Source organism: Salmo salar, chromosome 06, assembly GCF_965601325.2.
Source record: "Salmo salar chromosome 06, fSalSal1, whole genome shotgun sequence".
Taxonomy (NCBI): domain Eukaryota; kingdom Metazoa; phylum Chordata; class Actinopteri; order Salmoniformes; family Salmonidae; genus Salmo; species Salmo salar.
Window position 1 is genome coordinate 63,681,832 of NC_138296.1, and position 20,509 is coordinate 63,702,340.

Consider the following 20,509-nt stretch of genomic DNA (forward strand, 5'->3'; position numbering starts at 1 on the left):
AAACTACACCCCACCCTGGTACAATAAAGTCTAAAACTACACTCCATCCTGGTACAATAATGTCTAAAACTACACTCCATCCTAGTACAATAAAGTCTAAAACTACACCCCACCCTGGTACAATAAAGTCTAAAACTACACTCCATCCTGGTACAATAAAGTCTAAAACTTCACTCCATCCTGGTACAATAAAGTCTAAAACTACACCCTACCCTGGTACAATAAAGTCTAAAACTACACCCCACCCTGGTACAATAAAGTCTAAAACTACACTCCATCCTGGTACAATAATGTCTAAAACTACGCTCCATCCTGGTACAATAAAGTCTAAAACTACACCCCATCCTGGTACAATAAAGTCTAAAACAACACCCCACCCTGGTATAATAAAGTCTCAAACTACACTCCATCCTAGTACAATGAAGTCTACAACTACACCCCACCCTGGTACAATAAAGTCTAAAACTACACTCCATCCTGGTACAATCATGTCTAAAACTACACTCCATTCTAGTACAATAAAGTCTAAAACTACACCCCATCCTGGTACAATAAAGTCTAAAACTACACCCCATCCTGGTACAATAAAGTCTAAAACTACACCCCATCCTGGTACAATAAAGTCTAAAACTACACCCCACCCTGGTACAATAAAGTCTAAAACTACACCCCACCCTGGTACAATAAAGTCTTAAACTACACTCCATCCTAGTACAATAAAGTCTAAAACTACACCCCACCCTGGTACAATAAAGTCTAAAACTACACTCCATCCTGGTACAATAATGTCTAAAACTACACTCCATCCTAGTACAATAAAGTCTAAAACTACACCCCACCCTGGTACAATAAAGTCTAAAACTACACTCCATTCTAGTACAATAAAGTCTAAAACTACACCCCATCCTGGTACAATAAAGTCTAAAACTACACCCCATCCTGGTACAATAAAGTCTAAAACTACACCCCATCCTGGTACAATAAAGTCTAAAACTACACCCCATCCTGGTACAATAAAGTCTAAAACTACACCCCACCCTGGTATAATAAAGTCTAAAACTACACCCCACCCTGGTACAATAAAGTCTCAAACTACACTCCATCCTAGTACAATAATGTCTAAAACTACGCTCCATCCTGGTACAATAAAGTCTAAAACTACACCCCATCCTGGTACAATAAAGTCTAAAACAACACCCCACCCTGGTATAATAAAGTCTCAAACTACACTCCATCCTAGTACAATGAAGTCTACAACTACACCCCACCCTGGTACAATAAAGTCTAAAACTACACTCCATCCTGGTACAATCATGTCTAAAACTACACTCCATTCTAGTACAATAAAGTCTAAAACTACACCCCATCCTGGTACAATAAAGTCTAAAACTACACCCCATCCTGGTACAATAAAGTCTAAAACTACACCCCATCCTGGTACAATAAAGTCTAAAACTACACCCCACCCTGGTACAATAAAGTCTAAAACTACACCCCACCCTGGTACAATAAAGTCTCAAACTACACTCCATCCTAGTACAATAAAGTCTAAAACTACACCCCACCCTGGTACAATAAAGTCTAAAACTACACTCCATCCTGGTACAATAATGTCTAAAACTACACTCCATCCTAGTACAATAAAGTCTAAAACTACACCCCACCCTGGTACAATAAAGTCTAAAACTACACTCCATCCTGGTACAATAATGTCTAAAACTACGCTCCATCCTGGTACAATAAAGTCTAAAACTACACCACATCCTGGTACAATAAAGTCTAAAACAACACCCCACCCTGGTATAATAAAGTCTCAAACTACACTCCATCCTGGTACAATGAAGTCTACAACTACACCCCACCCTGGTACAATAAAGTCTAAAACTACACTCCATCCTGGTACAATCATGTCTAAAACTACACTCCATTCTAGTACAATAAAGTCTAAAACTACACCCCATCCTGGTACAATAAAGTCTAAAACTACACCCCATCCTGGTACAATAAAGTCTAAAACTACACCCCACCCTGGTACAATAAAGTCTAAAACTACACTCCATCCTGGTACAATAATGTCTAAAACTACACTCCATCCTAGTACAATAAAGTCTAAAACTACACCCCACCCTGGTACAATAAAGTCTAAAACTACACCCCACCCTGGTACAATAAAGTCTAAAACTACACCCCACCCTGGTACAATAAAGTCTAAAACTACACCCCACCCTGGTACAATAAAGTCTAAAACTACACCCCACCCTTGTACAATAAAGTATAAAACTACACCCCATCCTGGTACAATAAAGTCTAAAACTACACCCCACCCTGGTACAATAAAGTCTAAAATTACACCCCACCCTGGTACAATAAAATCTAAAATTACACCCCACCCTGGTACAATAAAGTCTAAAACTACACTCCATCCTGGTACAATAAAGTCTAAAACTACACCCCACCCTGGTACAATAAAGTCTAAAACTACACCCCACCCTGGTACAATAAAGTCTAAAACTACACCCCACCCTGGTACAATAAAGTCTAAAACTACACCCCACCCTGGTACAATAAAGTATAAAACTACACCCCACCCTGGTACAATAAAGTCTAAAACTACACTCCATCCTGGTACAATAATGTCTAAAACTACACTCCATCCTAGTACAATAAAGTCTAAAACTACACCCCACCCTGGTACAATAAAGTCTAAAACTACACCCCACCCTTGTACAATAAAGTCTAAAACTACACTCCATCCTGGTACAATAAAGTCTAAAACTACACCCCACCCTGGTACAATAAAGTCTAAAACTACACCCCACCCTGGTACAATAAAGTATAAAACTACACCCCACCCTGGTACAATAAAGTCTAAAACTACACCCCACCCTGGTACAATAAAGTCTAAAACTACACTCCATCCTGGTACAATAAAGTCTAAAACTACACTCCATCCTGGTACAATAAAGTCTAAAACTACACCCCACCCTGGTACAATAATGTCTAAAACTACACTCCATCCTAGTACAATAAAGTCTAAAACTACACCCCACCCTGGTACAATAAAGTCTAAAACTACACTCCATCCTGGTACAATAAAGTCTAAAACTTCACTCCATCCTGGTACAATAAAGTCTAAAACTACACCCTACCCTGGTACAATAAAGTCTAAAACTACACCCCACCCTGGTACAATAAAGTCTAAAACTACACTCCATCCTGGTACAATAATGTCTAAAACTACGCTCCATCCTGGTACAATAAAGTCTAAAACTACACCCCATCCTGGTACAATAAAGTCTAAAACAACACCCCACCCTGGTATAATAAAGTCTCAAACTACACTCCATCCTAGTACAATGAAGTCTACAACTACACCCCACCCTGGTACAATAAAGTCTAAAACTACACTCCATCCTGGTACAATCATGTCTAAAACTACACTCCATTCTAGTACAATAAAGTCTAAAACTACACCCCATCCTGGTACAATAAAGTCTAAAACTACACCCCATCCTGGTACAATAAAGTCTAAAACTACACCCCATCCTGGTACAATAAAGTCTAAAACTACACCCCACCCTGGTACAATAAAGTCTAAAACTACACCCCACCCTGGTACAATAAAGTCTCAAACTACACTCCATCCTAGTACAATAAAGTCTAAAACTACACCCCACCCTGGTACAATAAAGTCTAAAACTACACTCCATCCTGGTACAATCATGTCTAAAACTACACTCCATTCTAGTACAATAAAGTCTAAAACTACACCCCATCCTGGTACAATAAAGTCTAAAACTACACCCCATCCTGGTACAATAAAGTCTAAAACTACACCCCACCCTGGTACAATAAAGTCTAAAACTACACTCCATCCTGGTACAATAATGTCTAAAACTACACTCCATCCTAGTACAATAAAGTCTAAAACTACACCCCACCCTGGTACAATAAAGTCTAAAACTACACCCCACCCTGGTACAATAAAGTCTAAAACTACACCCCACCCTGGTACAATAAAGTCTAAAACTACACCCCACCCTGGTACAATAAAGTCTAAAACTACACCCCACCCTGGTACAATAAAGTATAAAACTACACCCCATCCTGGTACAATAAAGTCTAAAACTACACCCCACCCTGGTACAATAAAGTCTAAAATTACACCCCACCCTGGTACAATAAAATCTAAAATTACACCCCACCCTGGTACAATAAAGTCTAAAACTACACTCCATCCTGGTACAATAAAGTCTAAAACTACACCCCACCCTGGTACAATAAAGTCTAAAACTACACCCCACCCTGGTACAATAAAGTCTAAAACTACACCCCACCCTGGTACAATAAAGTCTAAAACTACACCCCACCCTGGTACAATAAAGTATAAAACTACACCCCACCCTGGTACAATAAAGTCTAAAACTACACTCCATCCTGGTACAATAATGTCTAAAACTACACTCCATCCTAGTACAATAAAGTCTAAAACTACACCCCACCCTGGTACAATAAAGTCTAAAACTACACCCCACCCTGGTACAATAAAGTCTAAAACTACACTCCATCCTGGTACAATAAAGTCTAAAACTACACCCCACCCTGGTACAATAAAGTCTAAAACTACACCCCACCCTGGTACAATAAAGTATAAAACTACACCCCACCCTGGTACAATAAAGTCTAAAACTACACCCCACCCTGGTACAATAAAGTCTAAAACTACACTCCATCCTGGTACAATAAAGTCTAAAACTACACTCCATCCTGGTACAATAAAGTCTAAAACTTCACTCCATCCTGGTACAATAAAGTCTAAAACTACACCCTACCCTGGTACAATAAAGTCTAAAACTACACCCCACCCTGGTACAATAAAGTCTAAAACTACACTCCATCCTGGTACAATAATGTCTAAAACTACGCTCCATCCTGGTACAATAAAGTCTAAAACTACACCCCATCCTGGTACAATAAAGTCTAAAACAACACCCCACCCTGGTATAATAAAGTCTCAAACTACACTCCATCCTAGTACAATGAAGTCTACAACTACACCCCACCCTGGTACAATAAAGTCTAAAACTACACTCCATCCTGGTACAATCATGTCTAAAACTACACTCCATTCTAGTACAATAAAGTCTAAAACTACACCCCATCCTGGTACAATAAAGTCTAAAACTACACCCCATCCTGGTACAATAAAGTCTAAAACTACACCCCATCCTGGTACAATAAAGTCTAAAACTACACCCCACCCTGGTACAATAAAGTCTAAAACTACACCCCACCCTGGTACAATAAAGTCTAAAACTACACTCCATCCTGGTACAATAAAGTCTAAAACTACACTCCATCCTGGTACAATAAAGTCTAAAACTTCACTCCATCCTGGTACAATAAAGTCTAAAACTACACCCTACCCTGGTAAAATAAAGTCTAAAACTACACCCCACCCTGGTACAATAAAGTCTAAAACTACACTCCATCCTGGTACAATAATGTCTAAAACTACGCTCCATCCTGGTACAATAAAGTCTAAAACTACACCCCATCCTGGTACAATAAAGTCTAAAACAACACCCCACCCTGGTATAATAAAGGCTCAAACTACACTCCATCCTAGTACAATGAAGTCTACAACTACACCCCACCCTGGTACAATAAAGTCTAAAACTACACTCCATCCTGGTACAATAAAGTCTAAAACTACACCCCATCCTGGTACAATAAAGTCTAAAACTACACCCCATCCTGGTACAATAAAGTCTAAAACTACACCCCACCCTGGTACAATAAAGTCTCAAACTACACTCCATCCTAGTACAATAAAGTCTAAATCTAAGCTCCATCCTGGTACAATAAAATCTAAAACTACACCCCATCCTGGTACAATAAAGTCTAAAACCACACTCCATCCTGGTACAATAAAGTCTAAAACTACACTCCATCCTGGTACAATAAAATCTAAAACTACACCCCACCCTGGTACAATAAAGTCTAAAACTACACCCCATCCTGGTACAATAAAGTCTAAAACAACACCCCACCCTGGTACAATAAAGTCTCAAACTACACTCCATCCTAGTACAATAAAGTCTAAAACTACACCCCACCCTGGTAAAATAAAGTCTAAAACTACACTCCATCCTGGTACAATAATGTCTAAAACTACACCCCATTCTAGTACAATAAAGTCTAAAACTACACCCCATCCTGGTACAATAAAGTCTAAAACTACACCCCATCCTGGTACAATAAAGTCTCAAACTACACTCCATCCTAGTACAATAAAGTCTAAACCTAAGCGCCATCCTGGTACAATAAAATCTAAAACTACACCCCATCCTGGTACAATAAAGTCTAAAACCACACTCCATCCTGGTACAATAAAGTCTAAAACTACACTCCATCCTGGTACAATAAAATCTAAAACTACACCCCATCCTGGTACAATAAAGTCTAAAACCACACTCCATCCTGGTACAATAAAGTCTAAAACTACACCCCACCCTGGTAAAATAAAGTCTAAAACTACACCCCACCCTGGTACAATAAAGTCTAAAACTACACCCCACCCTGGTACAATAAAGTCTAAAACTACACTCCATCCTGGTACAATAAAGTCTAAAACTACACTCCATCCTGGTACAATAAAGTCTAAAACTTCACTCCATCCTGGTACAATAAAGTCTAAAACTACACCCTACCCTGGTACAATAAAGTCTAAAACTACACCCCACCCTGGTACAATAAAGTCTAAAACTACACTCCATCCTGGTACAATAATGTCTAAAACTACACCCCATCCTGGTACAATAAAGTCTAAAACCACACTCCATCCTGGTACAATAAAGTCTAAAACTACACCCCACCCTGGTACAATAAAGTCTAAAACTACACCCCACCCTGGTACAATAAAGTCTAAAACTACACCCCACCCTGGTACAATAAAGTCTAAAACTACACTCCATCCTGGTACAATAAAGTCTAAAACTACACTCCATCCTGGTACAATAAAGTCTAAAACTTCACTCCATCCTGGTACAATAAAGTCTAAAACTACACCCTACCCTGGTACAATAAAGTCTAAAACTACACCCCACCCTGGTACAATAAAGTCTAAAACTACACTCCAATGTCTAAAACTACACTCCATTCTAGTACAATAAAGTCTAAAACTACACCCCATCCTGGTACAATAAAGTCTAAAACTACACCCCATCCTGGTACAATAAAGTCTAAAACTACACCCCATCCTGGTACAATAAAGTCTAAAACTACACCCCACCCTGGTACAATAAAGTCTAAAACTACACCCCACCCTGGTACAATAAAGTCTAAAACTACACTCCATCCTGGTACAATAAAGTCTAAAACTACACTCCATCCTGGTACAATAAAGTCTAAAACTTCACTCCATCCTGGTACAATAAAGTCTAAAACTACACCCTACCCTGGTACAATAAAGTCTAAAACTACACCCCACCCTGGTACAATAAAGTCTAAAACTACACTCCATCCTGGTACAATAATGTCTAAAACTACGCTCCATCCTGGTACAATAAAGTCTAAAACTACACCCCATCCTGGTACAATAAAGTCTAAAACAACACCCCACCCTGGTATAATAAAGTCTCAAACTACACTCCATCCTAGTACAATGAAGTCTACAACTACACCCCACCCTGGTACAATAAAGTCTAAAACTACACTCCATCCTGGTACAATAAAGTCTAAAACTACACCCCATCCTGGTACAATAAAGTCTAAAACTACACCCCATCCTGGTACAATAAAGTCTAAAACTACACCCCACCCTGGTACAATAAAGTCTCAAACTACACTCCATCCTAGTACAATAAAGTCTAAATCTAAGCTCCATCCTGGTACAATAAAATCTAAAACTACACCCCATCCTGGTACAATAAAGTCTAAAACCACACTCCATCCTGGTACAATAAAGTCTAAAACTACACTCCATCCTGGTACAATAAAATCTAAAACTACACCCCACCCTGGTACAATAAAGTCTAAAACTACACCCCATCCTGGTACAATAAAGTCTAAAACAACACCCCACCCTGGTACAATAAAGTCTCAAACTACACTCCATCCTAGTACAATAAAGTCTAAAACTACACCCCACCCTGGTAAAATAAAGTCTAAAACTACACTCCATCCTGGTACAATAATGTCTAAAACTACACCCCATTCTAGTACAATAAAGTCTAAAACTACACCCCATCCTGGTACAATAAAGTCTAAAACTACACCCCATCCTGGTACAATAAAGTCTCAAACTACACTCCATCCTAGTACAATAAAGTCTAAACCTAAGCTCCATCCTGGTACAATAAAATCTAAAACTACACCCCATCCTGGTACAATAAAGTCTAAAACCACACTCCATCCTGGTACAATAAAGTCTAAAACTACACTCCATCCTGGTACAATAAAATCTAAAACTACACCCCATCCTGGTACAATAAAGTCTAAAACCACACTCCATCCTGGTACAATAAAGTCTAAAACTACACCCCACCCTGGTAAAATAAAGTCTAAAACTACACCCCACCCTGGTACAATAAAGTCTAAAACAACACCCCACCCTGGTACAATAAAGTCTCAAACTACACTCCATCCTAGTACAATAAAGTCTAAAACTACACCCCACCCTGGTACAATAAAGTCTAAAACTACACTCCATCCTGGTACAATAAAGTCTAAAACTACACCCTACCCTGGTACAATAAAGTCTAAAACTACACCCCACCCTGGTACAATAAAGTCTAAAACTACACTCCATCCTGGTACAATAATGTCTAAAACTACACCCCACCCTGGTACAATAAAGTCTAAAACTACACTCCATCCTGGTACAGTAAAGTCTAAAACTACACCCCACCCAGGTACAATAAAGTCTAAAACTACACCCCACCCTGGTACAATAAAGTATAAAACTACACCCCATCCTGGTACAATAAAGTCTAAAACTACACCCCACCCTGGTACAATAAAGTCTAAAATTACACCCCACCCTGGTACAATAAAGTCTAAAACTACACTCCATCCTGGTACAATAAAGTCTAAAACTACACTCCATCCTGGTACAATAAAGTCTAAAACTACACCCCACCCTGGTACAATAAAGTCTAAAACTACACCCCACCCTGGTACAATAAAGTCTAAAACTACACCCCACCCTGGTACAATAAAGTCTAAAACTACACTCCATCCTGGTACAATAATGTCTAAAACTACACTCCATTCTAGTACAATAAAGTCTAAAACTACACCCCATCCTGGTACAATAAAGTCTAAAACTACACCCCACCCTGGTACAATAAAGTCTAAAACTAAAGCTCCATCCTGGTACAATGAAGTCTACAACTACACCCCACCCTGGTACAATAAAGTCTAAAACTACACTCCATCCTGGTACAATAATGTCTAAAACTACACTCCATTCTAGTACAATAAAGTCTAAAACTACACCCCACCCTGGTACAATAAAGTCTAAAACTACACCCCACCCTGGTACAATAAAGTATAAAACTACACCCCATCCTGGTACAATAAAGTCTAAAACTACACCCCACCCTGGTACAATAAAGTCTAAAATTACACCCCACCCTGGTACAATAAAGTCTAAAACTACACTCCATCCTGGTACAATAAAGTCTAAAACTACACTCCATCCTGGTACAATAAAGTCTAAAACTACACCCCACCCTGGTACAATAAAGTCTAAAACTACACCCCACCCTGGTACAATAAAGTCTAAAACTACACCCTACCTGGTACAATAAAGTCTAAAACTACACCCCACCCTGGTACAATAAAGTCTAAAACTACACTCCATCCTGGTACAATAATGTCTAAAACTACACTCCATCCTGGTACAATAAAGTCTAAAACTCACCCACCTGGTACAATAAAGTCTAAAACTACACCCACCCTGGTACAATAAAGTCTAAAACTACACCCACCTGGTACAATAAATCTAAAACTACACCCATCCTGGTACAATAAGTCTAAAACACGCTCCATCCTGGTACAATAAAGTCTAAAACTACACTCCATCCTGGTACAATAAAATCTAAAACTACACCCCACCCTGGTACAATAATGTCTAAAACTACACCCCATCCTGGTACAATAAAGTCTAAAACAACACCCCACCCTGGTACAATAAAGTCTCAAACTACACTCCATCCTAGTACAATAAAGTCTAAAACTACACCCCACCCTGGTAAAATAAAGTCTAAAACTACACTCCATCCTGGTACAATAATGTCTAAAACTACACCCCATTCTAGTACAATAAAGTCTAAAACTACACCCCATCCTGGTACAATAAAGTCTAAAACTACACCCCATCCTGGTACAATAAAGTCTCAAACTACACTCCATCCTAGTACAATAAAGTCTAAACCTAAGCTCCATCCTGGTACAATAAAATCTAAAACTACACCCCATCCTGGTACAATAAAGTCTAAAACCACACTCCATCCTGGTACAATAAAGTCTAAAACTACACTCCATCCTGGTACAATAAAATCTAAAACTACACCCCATCCTGGTACAATAAAGTCTAAAACCACACTCCATCCTGGTACAATAAAGTCTAAAACTACACCCCACCCTGGTACAATAAAGTCTAAAACTACACCCCATCCTGGTACAATAAAGTCTAAAACAACACCCCACCCTGGTACAATAAAGTCTCAAACTACACTCCATCCTAGTACAATAAAGTCTAAAACTACACCCCACCCTGGTACAATAAAGTCTAAAACTACACTCCATCCTGGTACAATAATGTCTAAAACTACACCCCATTCTAGTACAATAAAGTCTAAAACTACACCCCATCCTGGTACAATAAAGTCTAAAACTACACCCCATCCTGGTACAATAAAGTCTAAAACTACACTCCATCCTGGTACAATAAAATCTAAAACTACACCCCACCCTGGTACAATAAAGTCTAAAACTACACTCCATCCTAGTACAATAAAGTCTAAAACTACACCCCACCCTGGTACAATAAAGTCTAAAACTACACTCCATCCTGGTACAATAATGTCTAAAACTACGCTCCATCCTGGTACAATAAAGTCTAAAACAACACCCCACCCTGGTATAATAAAGTCTCAAACTACACTCCATCCTAGTACAATGAAGTCTACAACTACACCCCACCCTGGTACAATAAAGTCTAAAACTACACCCCACCCTGGTACAATAAAGTCTAAAACTACACCCCATCCTGGTACAATAAAGTCTAAAACTACACCCCACCCTGGTACAATAAAGTCTAAAACTACACCCCACCCTGGTACAATAAAGTCTAAAACTACACTCCATCCTGGTACAATAAAGTCTAAAACTACACTCCATCCTGGTACAATAAAGTCTAAAACTACACCCCACCCTGGAACAATAAAGTCTAAAACTACACTCCATCCTGGTACAATAATGTCTAAAACTACGCTCCATCCTGGTACAATAAAGTCTAAAACTACACTCCATCCTGGTACAATAAAGTCTAAAACTACGCCCCACCCTGGTACAATAAAGTCTAAAACTACACCCCATCCTGGTACAATAAAGTCTAAAACTACAGCTCCATCCTGGTACAATAAAATCTAAAACTACACCCCATCCTGGTACAATAAAGTCTAAAACCACACTCCATCCTGGTACAATAAAGTCTAAAACTACACCCCATCCTGGTACAATAAAGTCTAAAACAACACCCCACCCTGGTACAATAAAGTCTCAAACTACACTCCATCCTAGTACAATAAAGTCTAAAACTACACCCCACCCTGGTAAAATAAAGTCTAAAACTACACTCCATCCTGGTACAATAATGTCTAAAACTACACCCCATTCTAGTACAATAAAGTCTAAAACTACACCCCATCCTGGTACAATAAAGTCTAAAACTACACCCCATCCTGGTACAATAAAGTCTCAAACTACACTCCATCCTAGTACAATAAAGTCTAAACCTAAGCGCCATCCTGGTACAATAAAATCTAAAACTACACCCCATCCTGGTACAATAAAGTCTAAAACCACACTCCATCCTGGTACAATAAAGTCTAAAACTACACTCCATCCTGGTACAATAAAATCTAAAACTACACCCCATCCTGGTACAATAAAGTCTAAAACCACACTCCATCCTGGTACAATAAAGTCTAAAACTACACCCCACCCTGGTAAAATAAAGTCTAAAACTACACCCCACCCTGGTACAATAAAGTCTAAAACTACACCCCACCCTGGTACAATAAAGTCTAAAACTACACTCCATCCTGGTACAATAAAGTCTAAAACTACACTCCATCCTGGTACAATAAAGTCTAAAACTTCACTCCATCCTGGTACAATAAAGTCTAAAACTACACCCTACCCTGGTACAATAAAGTCTAAAACTACACCCCACCCTGGTACAATAAAGTCTAAAACTACACTCCATCCTGGTACAATAATGTCTAAAACTACGCTCCATCCTGGTACAATAAAGTCTAAAACTACACCCCATCCTGGTACAATAAAGTCTAAAACAACACCCCACCCTGGTATAATAAAGTCTAAAACTACACTCCATCCTAGTACAATGATGTCTACAACTACACCCCACCCTGGTACAATAAAGTCTAAAACTACACTCCATAAGTCTAAAACTACACCCCATCCTGGTACAATAAAGTCTAAAACTACACCCCATCCTGGTACAATAAAGTCTAAAACTACACCCCATCCTGGTACAATAAAGTCTAAAACTACACCCCATCCTGGTACAATAAAGTCTAAAACTACACTTCACCCTGGTACAATAAAGTCTCAAACTACACTCCATCCTAGTACAATAAAGTCTAAATCTAAGCTCCATCCTGGTACAATAAAGTCTAAAACTACACCCCATCCTGGTACAATAAAGTCTAAAACTACACCCCATCCTGGTACAATAAAGTCTAAAACTACACCCCACCCTGGTACAATAAAGTCTCAAACTACACTCCATCCTAGTACAATAAAGTCTAAAACTACACCCCACCCTGGTAAAATAAAGTCTAAAACTACACTCCATCCTGGTACAATAATGTCTAAAACTACACCCCATTCTAGTACAATAAAGTCTAAAACTACACCCCATCCTGGTACAATAAAGTCAAAGTATAAAACTACACCCCACCCTGGTACAATAAAGTCTAAAACTATACTCCATCCTGGTACAATAATGTCTAAAACTACACTCCATCCTAGTACAATAAAGTCTAAAACTACACCCCACCCTGGTACAATAAAGTCTAAAACTACACCCCACCCTGGTACAATAAAGTCTAAAACTACACTCCATCCTGGTACAATAAAGTCTAAAACTACACCCCACCCTGGTACAATAAAGTCTAAAACTACACCCCACCCTGGTACAATAAAGTATAAAACTACACCCCATCCTGGTACAATAAAGTCTAAAACTACACCCCACCCTGGTACAATAAAGTCTAAAATTACACCCCACCCTGGTACAATAAAGTCTAAAACTACACCCCACCCTGGTACAATAAAGTCTAAAACTACACTCCATCCTGGTACAATAAAGTCTAAAACTACACTCCATCCTGGTACAATAAAGTCTAAAACTTCACTCCATCCTGGTACAATAAAGTCTAAGCTCCATCCTGGTACAATAAAATCTAAAACTACACCCCATCCTGGTACAATAAAGTCTAAAACCACACTCCATCCTGGTACAATAAAGTCTAAAACTACACTCCATCCTGGTACAATAAAATCTAAAACTACACCCCACCCTGGTACAATAAAGTCTAAAACTACACCCCATCCTGGTACAATAAAGTCTAAAACAACACCCCACCCTGGTACAATAAAGTCTCAAACTACACTCCATCCTAGTACAATAAAGTCTAAAACTACACCCCACCCTGGTAAAATAAAGTCTAAAACTACACTCCATCCTGGTACAATAATGTCTAAAACTACACCCCATTCTAGTACAATAAAGTCTAAAACTACACCCCATCCTGGTACAATAAAGTCTAAAACTACACCCCATCCTGGTACAATAAAGTCTCAAACTACACTCCATCCTAGTACAATAAAGTCTAAACCTAAGCGCCATCCTGGTACAATAAAATCTAAAACTACACCCCATCCTGGTACAATAAAGTCTAAAACCACACTCCATCCTGGTACAATAAAGTCTAAAACTACACTCCATCCTGGTACAATAAAATACACTCCATCCTGGTACAATAAAGTCTAAAACTACACCCCACCCTGGTACAATAAAGTCTAAAACTACACCCCACCCTGGTACAATAAAGTCTAAAACTACACCCCACCCTGGTACAACAAAGTCTCAAACTACACTCCATCCTAGTACAATAAAGTCTCAAACTACACCCCACCCTGGTACAATAAAGTCTAAAACTACACTCCATCCTGGTACAATAATGTCTAAAACTACACTCCATCCTAGTACAATAAAGTCTAAAACTACACCCCACCCTGGTACAATAAAGTCTAAAACTACACCCCACCCTGGTACAATAATGTCTAAAACTACACCCCACCCTGGTACAATAAAGTATAAAACTACACCCCATCCTGGTACAATAAAGTCTAAAACTACACCCCACCCTGGTACAATAAAGTCTAAAATTACACCCCACCCTGGTACAATAAAATCTAAAATTACACCCCACCCTGGTACAATAAAGTCTAAAACTACACTCCATCCTGGTACAATAAAGTCTAAAACTACACCCCATCCTGGTACAATAAAGTCTAAAACTACACCCCACCCTGGTACAATAAAGTCTAAAACTACACCCCACCCTGGTACAATAAAGTCTAAAACTACACCCCACCCTGGTACAATAAAGTCTAAAACTACACCCCACCCTGGTACAATAAAGTCTAAACTACACTCCATCCTGGTACAATAATGTCTAAAACTACACTCCATCCTAGTACAATAAAGTCTAAAACTACACCCCACCCTGGTACAATAAAGTCTAAAACTACACCCCACCCTGGTACAATAAAGACTAAAACTACACTCCATCCTGGTACAATAAAGTCTAAAACTACACCCCACCCTGGTACAATAAAGTCTAAAACTACACCCCACCCTGGTACAATAAAGTCTAAAACTACACCCCATCCTGGTACAATAAAGTCTAAAACTACACCCCACCCTGGTACAATAAAGTCTAAAATTACACCCCACCCTGGTACAATAAAGTCTAAAACTACACTCCATCCTGGTACCCATCCTGGTACAATAAAGTCTAAAACCACACTCCATCCTGGTACAATAAAGTCTAAAACTACACCCCACCCTGGTAAAATAAAGTCTAAAACTACACCCCACCCTGGTACAATAAAGTCTAAAACTACACCCCACCCTGGTACAATAAAGTCTAAAACTACACTCCATCCTGGTACAATAAAGTCTAAAACTACACTCCATCCTGGTACAATAAAGTCTAAAACTTCACTCCATCCTGGTACAATAAAGTCTAAAACTACACCCTACCCTGGTACAATAAAGTCTAAAACTACACCCCACCCTGGTACAATAAAGTCTAAAACTACACTCCATCCTGGTACAATAATGTCTAAAACTACGCTCCATCCTGGTACAATAAAGTCTAAAACTACACCCCATCCTGGTACAATAAAGTCTAAAACAACACCCCACCCTGGTATAATAAAGTCTAAAACTACACTCCATCCTAGTACAATGATGTCTACAACTACACCCCACCCTGGTACAATAAAGTCTAAAACTACACTCCATCCTGGTACAATCATGTCTAAAACTACACTCCATTCTAGTACAATAAAGTCTAAAACTACACCCCATCCTGGTACAATAAAGTCTAAAACTACACCCCATCCTGGTACAATAAAGTCTAAAACTACACCCCATCCTGGTACAATAAAGTCTAAAACTACACCCCACCCTGGTACAATAAAGTCTAAAACTACACCCCACCCTGGTACAATAAAGTCTAAAACTACACTCCATCCTGGTACAATAAAGTCTAAAACTACACTCCATCCTGGTACAATAAAGTCTAAAACTTCACTCCATCCTGGTACAATAAAGTCTAAAACTACACCCTACCCTGGTACAATAAAGTCTAAAACTACACCCCACCCTGGTACAATAAAGTCTAAAACTACACTCCATCCTGGTACAATAATGTCTAAAACTACGCTCCATCCTGGTACAATAAAGTCTAAAACTACACCCCATCCTGGTACAATAAAGTCTAAAACAACACCCCACCCTGGTATAATAAAGTCTCAAACTACACTCCATCCTAGTACAATAAAGTCTAAAACAACACCCCACCCTGGTATAATAAAGTCTCAAACTACACTCCATCCTAGTACAATAAAGTCTAAAACTACACCCCACCCTGGTACAATAAAGTCTAAAACTACACTCCATCCTGGTACAATAAAGTCTAAAACTACACTCCATCCTGGTACAATAAAGTCTAAAACTTCACTCCATCCTGGTACAATAAAGTCTAAAACTACACCCTACCCTGGTACAATAAAGTCTAAAACTACACCCCACCCTGGTACAATAAAGTCTAAAACTACACTCCATCCTGGTACAATAATGTCTAAAACTACGCTCCATCCTGGTACAATAAAGTCTAAAACAACACCCCACCCTGGTATAATAAAGTCTCAAACTACACTCCATCCTAGTACAATGAAGTCTACAACTACACCCCACCCTGGTACAATAAAGTCTAAAACTACACCCCACCCTGGTACAATAAAGTCTAAAACTACACCCCATCCTGGTACAATAAAGTCTAAAACTACACCCCACCCTGGTACAATAAAGTCTAAAACTACACCCCACCCTGGTACAATAAAGTCTAAAACTACACTCCATCCTGGTACAATAAAGTCTAAAACTACACTCCATCCTGGTACAATAAAGTCTAAAACTACACCCTACCCTGGAACAATAAAGTCTAAAACTACACTCCATCCTGGTACAATAATGTCTAAAACTACGCTCCATCCTGGTACAATAAAGTCTAAAACTACACTCCATGCTGGTACAATAAAGTCTAAAACTACGCTCCATCCTGGTACAATAAAGTCTAAAACTACACCTCATCCTGGTACAATAAAGTATAAAACGACACTCCATCCTGGTACAATAAAGTCTAAAACTACACCCCACCCTGGTACAATAAAGTCTAAAACTACACCCCATCCTGGTACAATAAAGTCCACACAGGAAAACTACAGCCCTATTTGTTGTTATTATTATTATTTTTATTATTCTGTTATTATACTACAATATGATCAACATTTTATTTATTTAACCTTTATTTTGACAGGAAAGTCAACAATTACCAGGAGCTACTGCCTCCCCGTGGCTGACAGCGTGACGAGGACAGACTGAGTGACTTACAGCTCTGGCAGAAATCCTCGTCCGAGCGGTCTGGACACTGCTGCTTCCCATCGCAGGCGTAGGTGATGTCAATACAGCAGCCGTCGTCACACATGAACTGGTACCGTGAGCATCTACCTGTACACACTGGGGGAGAGGAGACACAAACACCTCTGTTTTACTCTCTAATGACACTGTAGTTCAGTGCCATATCTACACACTCACAAATGGGTGATGAAGTGCTACTATTGGCCACCACCACCACCACCACGGCACCCAATGACAGTCCCCAGGTATACTTGACAGCCTTCCTACAGTATGGACGCTGTGTTAAACTGCTGTTCTGTGTAATAGGTCACTCATCTTATGTTTGTTGGAATTCAGGATTAGACAGGAGAAATGTATAATAGTAGTACATTATGTTGCTGTAATATTCATCACTTATAGGTTTAGAAAAGGACCTTCATATTCCAGGTACATAAACAATCCCCACCCTCTTCCTTTGTTTATTACTCTAGATGGTGGCTAGATTAGGATGATTGAAGGCATACTGTATCTCATCCATCTCTATGCAGTGAATAGACTAACATGCCTGACCACCTGAATGGCTATTTGGCAGCCAGACATTTGACTAGGGCAGTACTGCTTAATTGATTAGAGCACTAAATCCCAGGCTCTGTTTCATTATGCGATGGATTCAACCCTTGGAAGCAGGGATTCAATTGCAGCGAAAAGGTCATTGCCTGTAATGCATTGGTCTAGAGTGGAAAATGTCTTATATGAGGAACAGCACAACAGAGAAGCACAAAGAAATTTGACCACAACAGCACAATATTGCTATTAATGTTAGTCACAGAATAGCGAGAAATTAGGCAAGATCCACTAATGAATGATAGATGAATATGAGGAGGTACATCTGGCTGGTTTGAAGTGTTTTTCACCTTCAGCTTGGCGTTCTGGAGCCAGCACAGTCACAGTGACATTGTCGGTGCTCTTCTGTCCCGCGGTGTCGGTAACAGTCATCTGGAAGGTATAGGCACCCTCCTGCAGACCACTGATCTTCAGTAACCCTGGATGGGTCACCTGCATGTGAGCGGAAATAACATTTCAGAGAGAAAATAGCACTGAAGAAAACTCCACTGAAGAATTACGCCATGAACAAAGCCACCTTCACTGAAAGAGTCAAGAGGGGTTTCTTCTAAAGACCCACTACTGGTATATCACATCAACCGCTCAGTGGCGTCACAGGGAGAGAGAGGGTAGCCTACAATACGGCTCTTGTCCTTTCGGCAGGTTGGGTGACAATAGCCTTTTATTTGTGTCCGTGCAGCAGGGCATTATGTGGCTCCGGCCACACCATGCAAACCGCCATGTTGACTTCAGTATATACCTCATTCTGTGTATGACATTATAGCAACAAGACAACTGTAAGTCCCAGATCTGCTAAAGCAAATGCCATTTTACAGTGTTTTGACACTCGACATTACTCACAGAGGAAAGAACCTAAGCAGAAACGAAGTTTAAAATGCGGAAGAATGACACCAGTTTCAGTGTTACCTTCATGTTGATGTCTTGGTCGCCCTTCACCAGGGCCCATTCGTAACGAGTTACTCCGTGGTCGTCCACACTGTCCCGGCCGTCCACTACGGCCCAGTCAGTGGGCAGCTGGATGACCACATCCTGGCCGGCATCACTGCGGGGCGGCTCGTCCATGTCTGAAAACAACCCAGAGCAGAGATAACCCACTGGGCACAGATATCAGTTCAACGTCTAGATTTGATTTACATTTAGTTGAGTTGTCAGCTAACCTGTACTCAACATGAAATCAACAAAACATTTCACCATGTCATTGGATTTAGTTTAACGCACCTGGACTCACTGACTTTGATTAAATCTAAATTTAGAAGCAGGGGGAAAATAGCAAATGATTAACCCAAGATAAACACCAGTCTGATAAGTGTTAGAGGTTGTGGAACAGAATTACCATCAACCATTTACGATGTATGCTTGCTTTATCATAAGCAATAGCAACACATTATATACTTTTGTGATTTAGACAAACACTTGCATGTATGTATATTGTATGTTATAACTTATATCCCATATAAATCAAAGCAGGTGCAGAACCTCACCTGGCGTGCCATTTTCAACACTAGGTTTATCCTCGGGTCTCCTGATTTTGTTCCCATCTACATTGCCACTGGAAGAGGTGAGGTGTCCTGTTGTGTTGTGAGCCCGGCTGTAGGTGCTGAACCCGGCCTGTGCTGCGAACGAACAGACGTTTTTATTTCTATAACTGCAGTTGAGCAAATAGCAGCTGAGGCCGTTGTCCGACTGTCTCAGGTCCTCCTGGACCACCGCCACCGTGCAGTGGGGGTCTGCGCAGCAGGCATGGAGACAGTCTTTCCAACTGTACACCTGGTCAGGAGCCGAGAGAAAGGTGGCTCCCTGCTCTATGGAGGCCCTCGCTCGGATGATGTGTTCCTCTACGGCGTTGAAGTCACCCAGGCAGACGTCAACTACCTCCTCTTCCTCCCTGCTATACGTCTGGTCCTGTTGGAGCTGCTTGCGGAATTCTCCTAAGAGCTCTTCCACCCCTGATATTTTAGATTTCAAGTCCGATATTTTAGAGGACCGGGTGTGAATGCTAGTCACCACACAGAACAGCAGCATACACGCAATAAGTCGATGCTGAGCCAAAGCCATAATGTTTACGCAGTTAGACGGCATCCTTCCCGGCTATTTTCTGACGCATGAGAAGGCCCTTCTTTATTTCAACACCAGAAACCTATAACGCAAAATATAAATACAAATATTATCTCATATCCAATAATCTCGAGTCACCGGTGAACACTTTTGCTTGCTTCTTTTTGCGATGCTAAAGGCCCTTTGTCGGTATCATGATGGCACTGCTTGGAGGTAGCGCCCATCATCCATCCAGCCACAGTGATTGGAGGCGCACTGAAATCATTGACGTCACGGATGATGTTTTATGTTGAGTCTCTTCAGGATCTGTGCTAT

General features: G+C 40.0%; 1 protein-coding gene across 1 annotated transcript in view; it reads right to left on the minus strand.

The window, feature by feature from the left end:
* Positions 1-20,451, minus strand: part of lrp11 (low density lipoprotein receptor-related protein 11) — a 67,520-nt gene extending 47,069 nt beyond the window's left edge. The window contains exons 1-4 of the mRNA XM_014205040.3: positions 19,621-20,451; positions 19,046-19,203; positions 18,430-18,571; positions 17,510-17,635 (exon numbers count right to left, since the gene is read on the minus strand). Coding sequence (XP_014060515.1) covers positions 17,510-17,635; positions 18,430-18,571; positions 19,046-19,203; positions 19,621-20,218 — 1,024 coding nt within the window. The 5' untranslated portion in view covers positions 20,219-20,451. The remainder of the gene's footprint in view (positions 1-17,509; positions 17,636-18,429; positions 18,572-19,045; positions 19,204-19,620) is intronic.
* Positions 20,452-20,509: the final 58 nt, after the last annotated feature.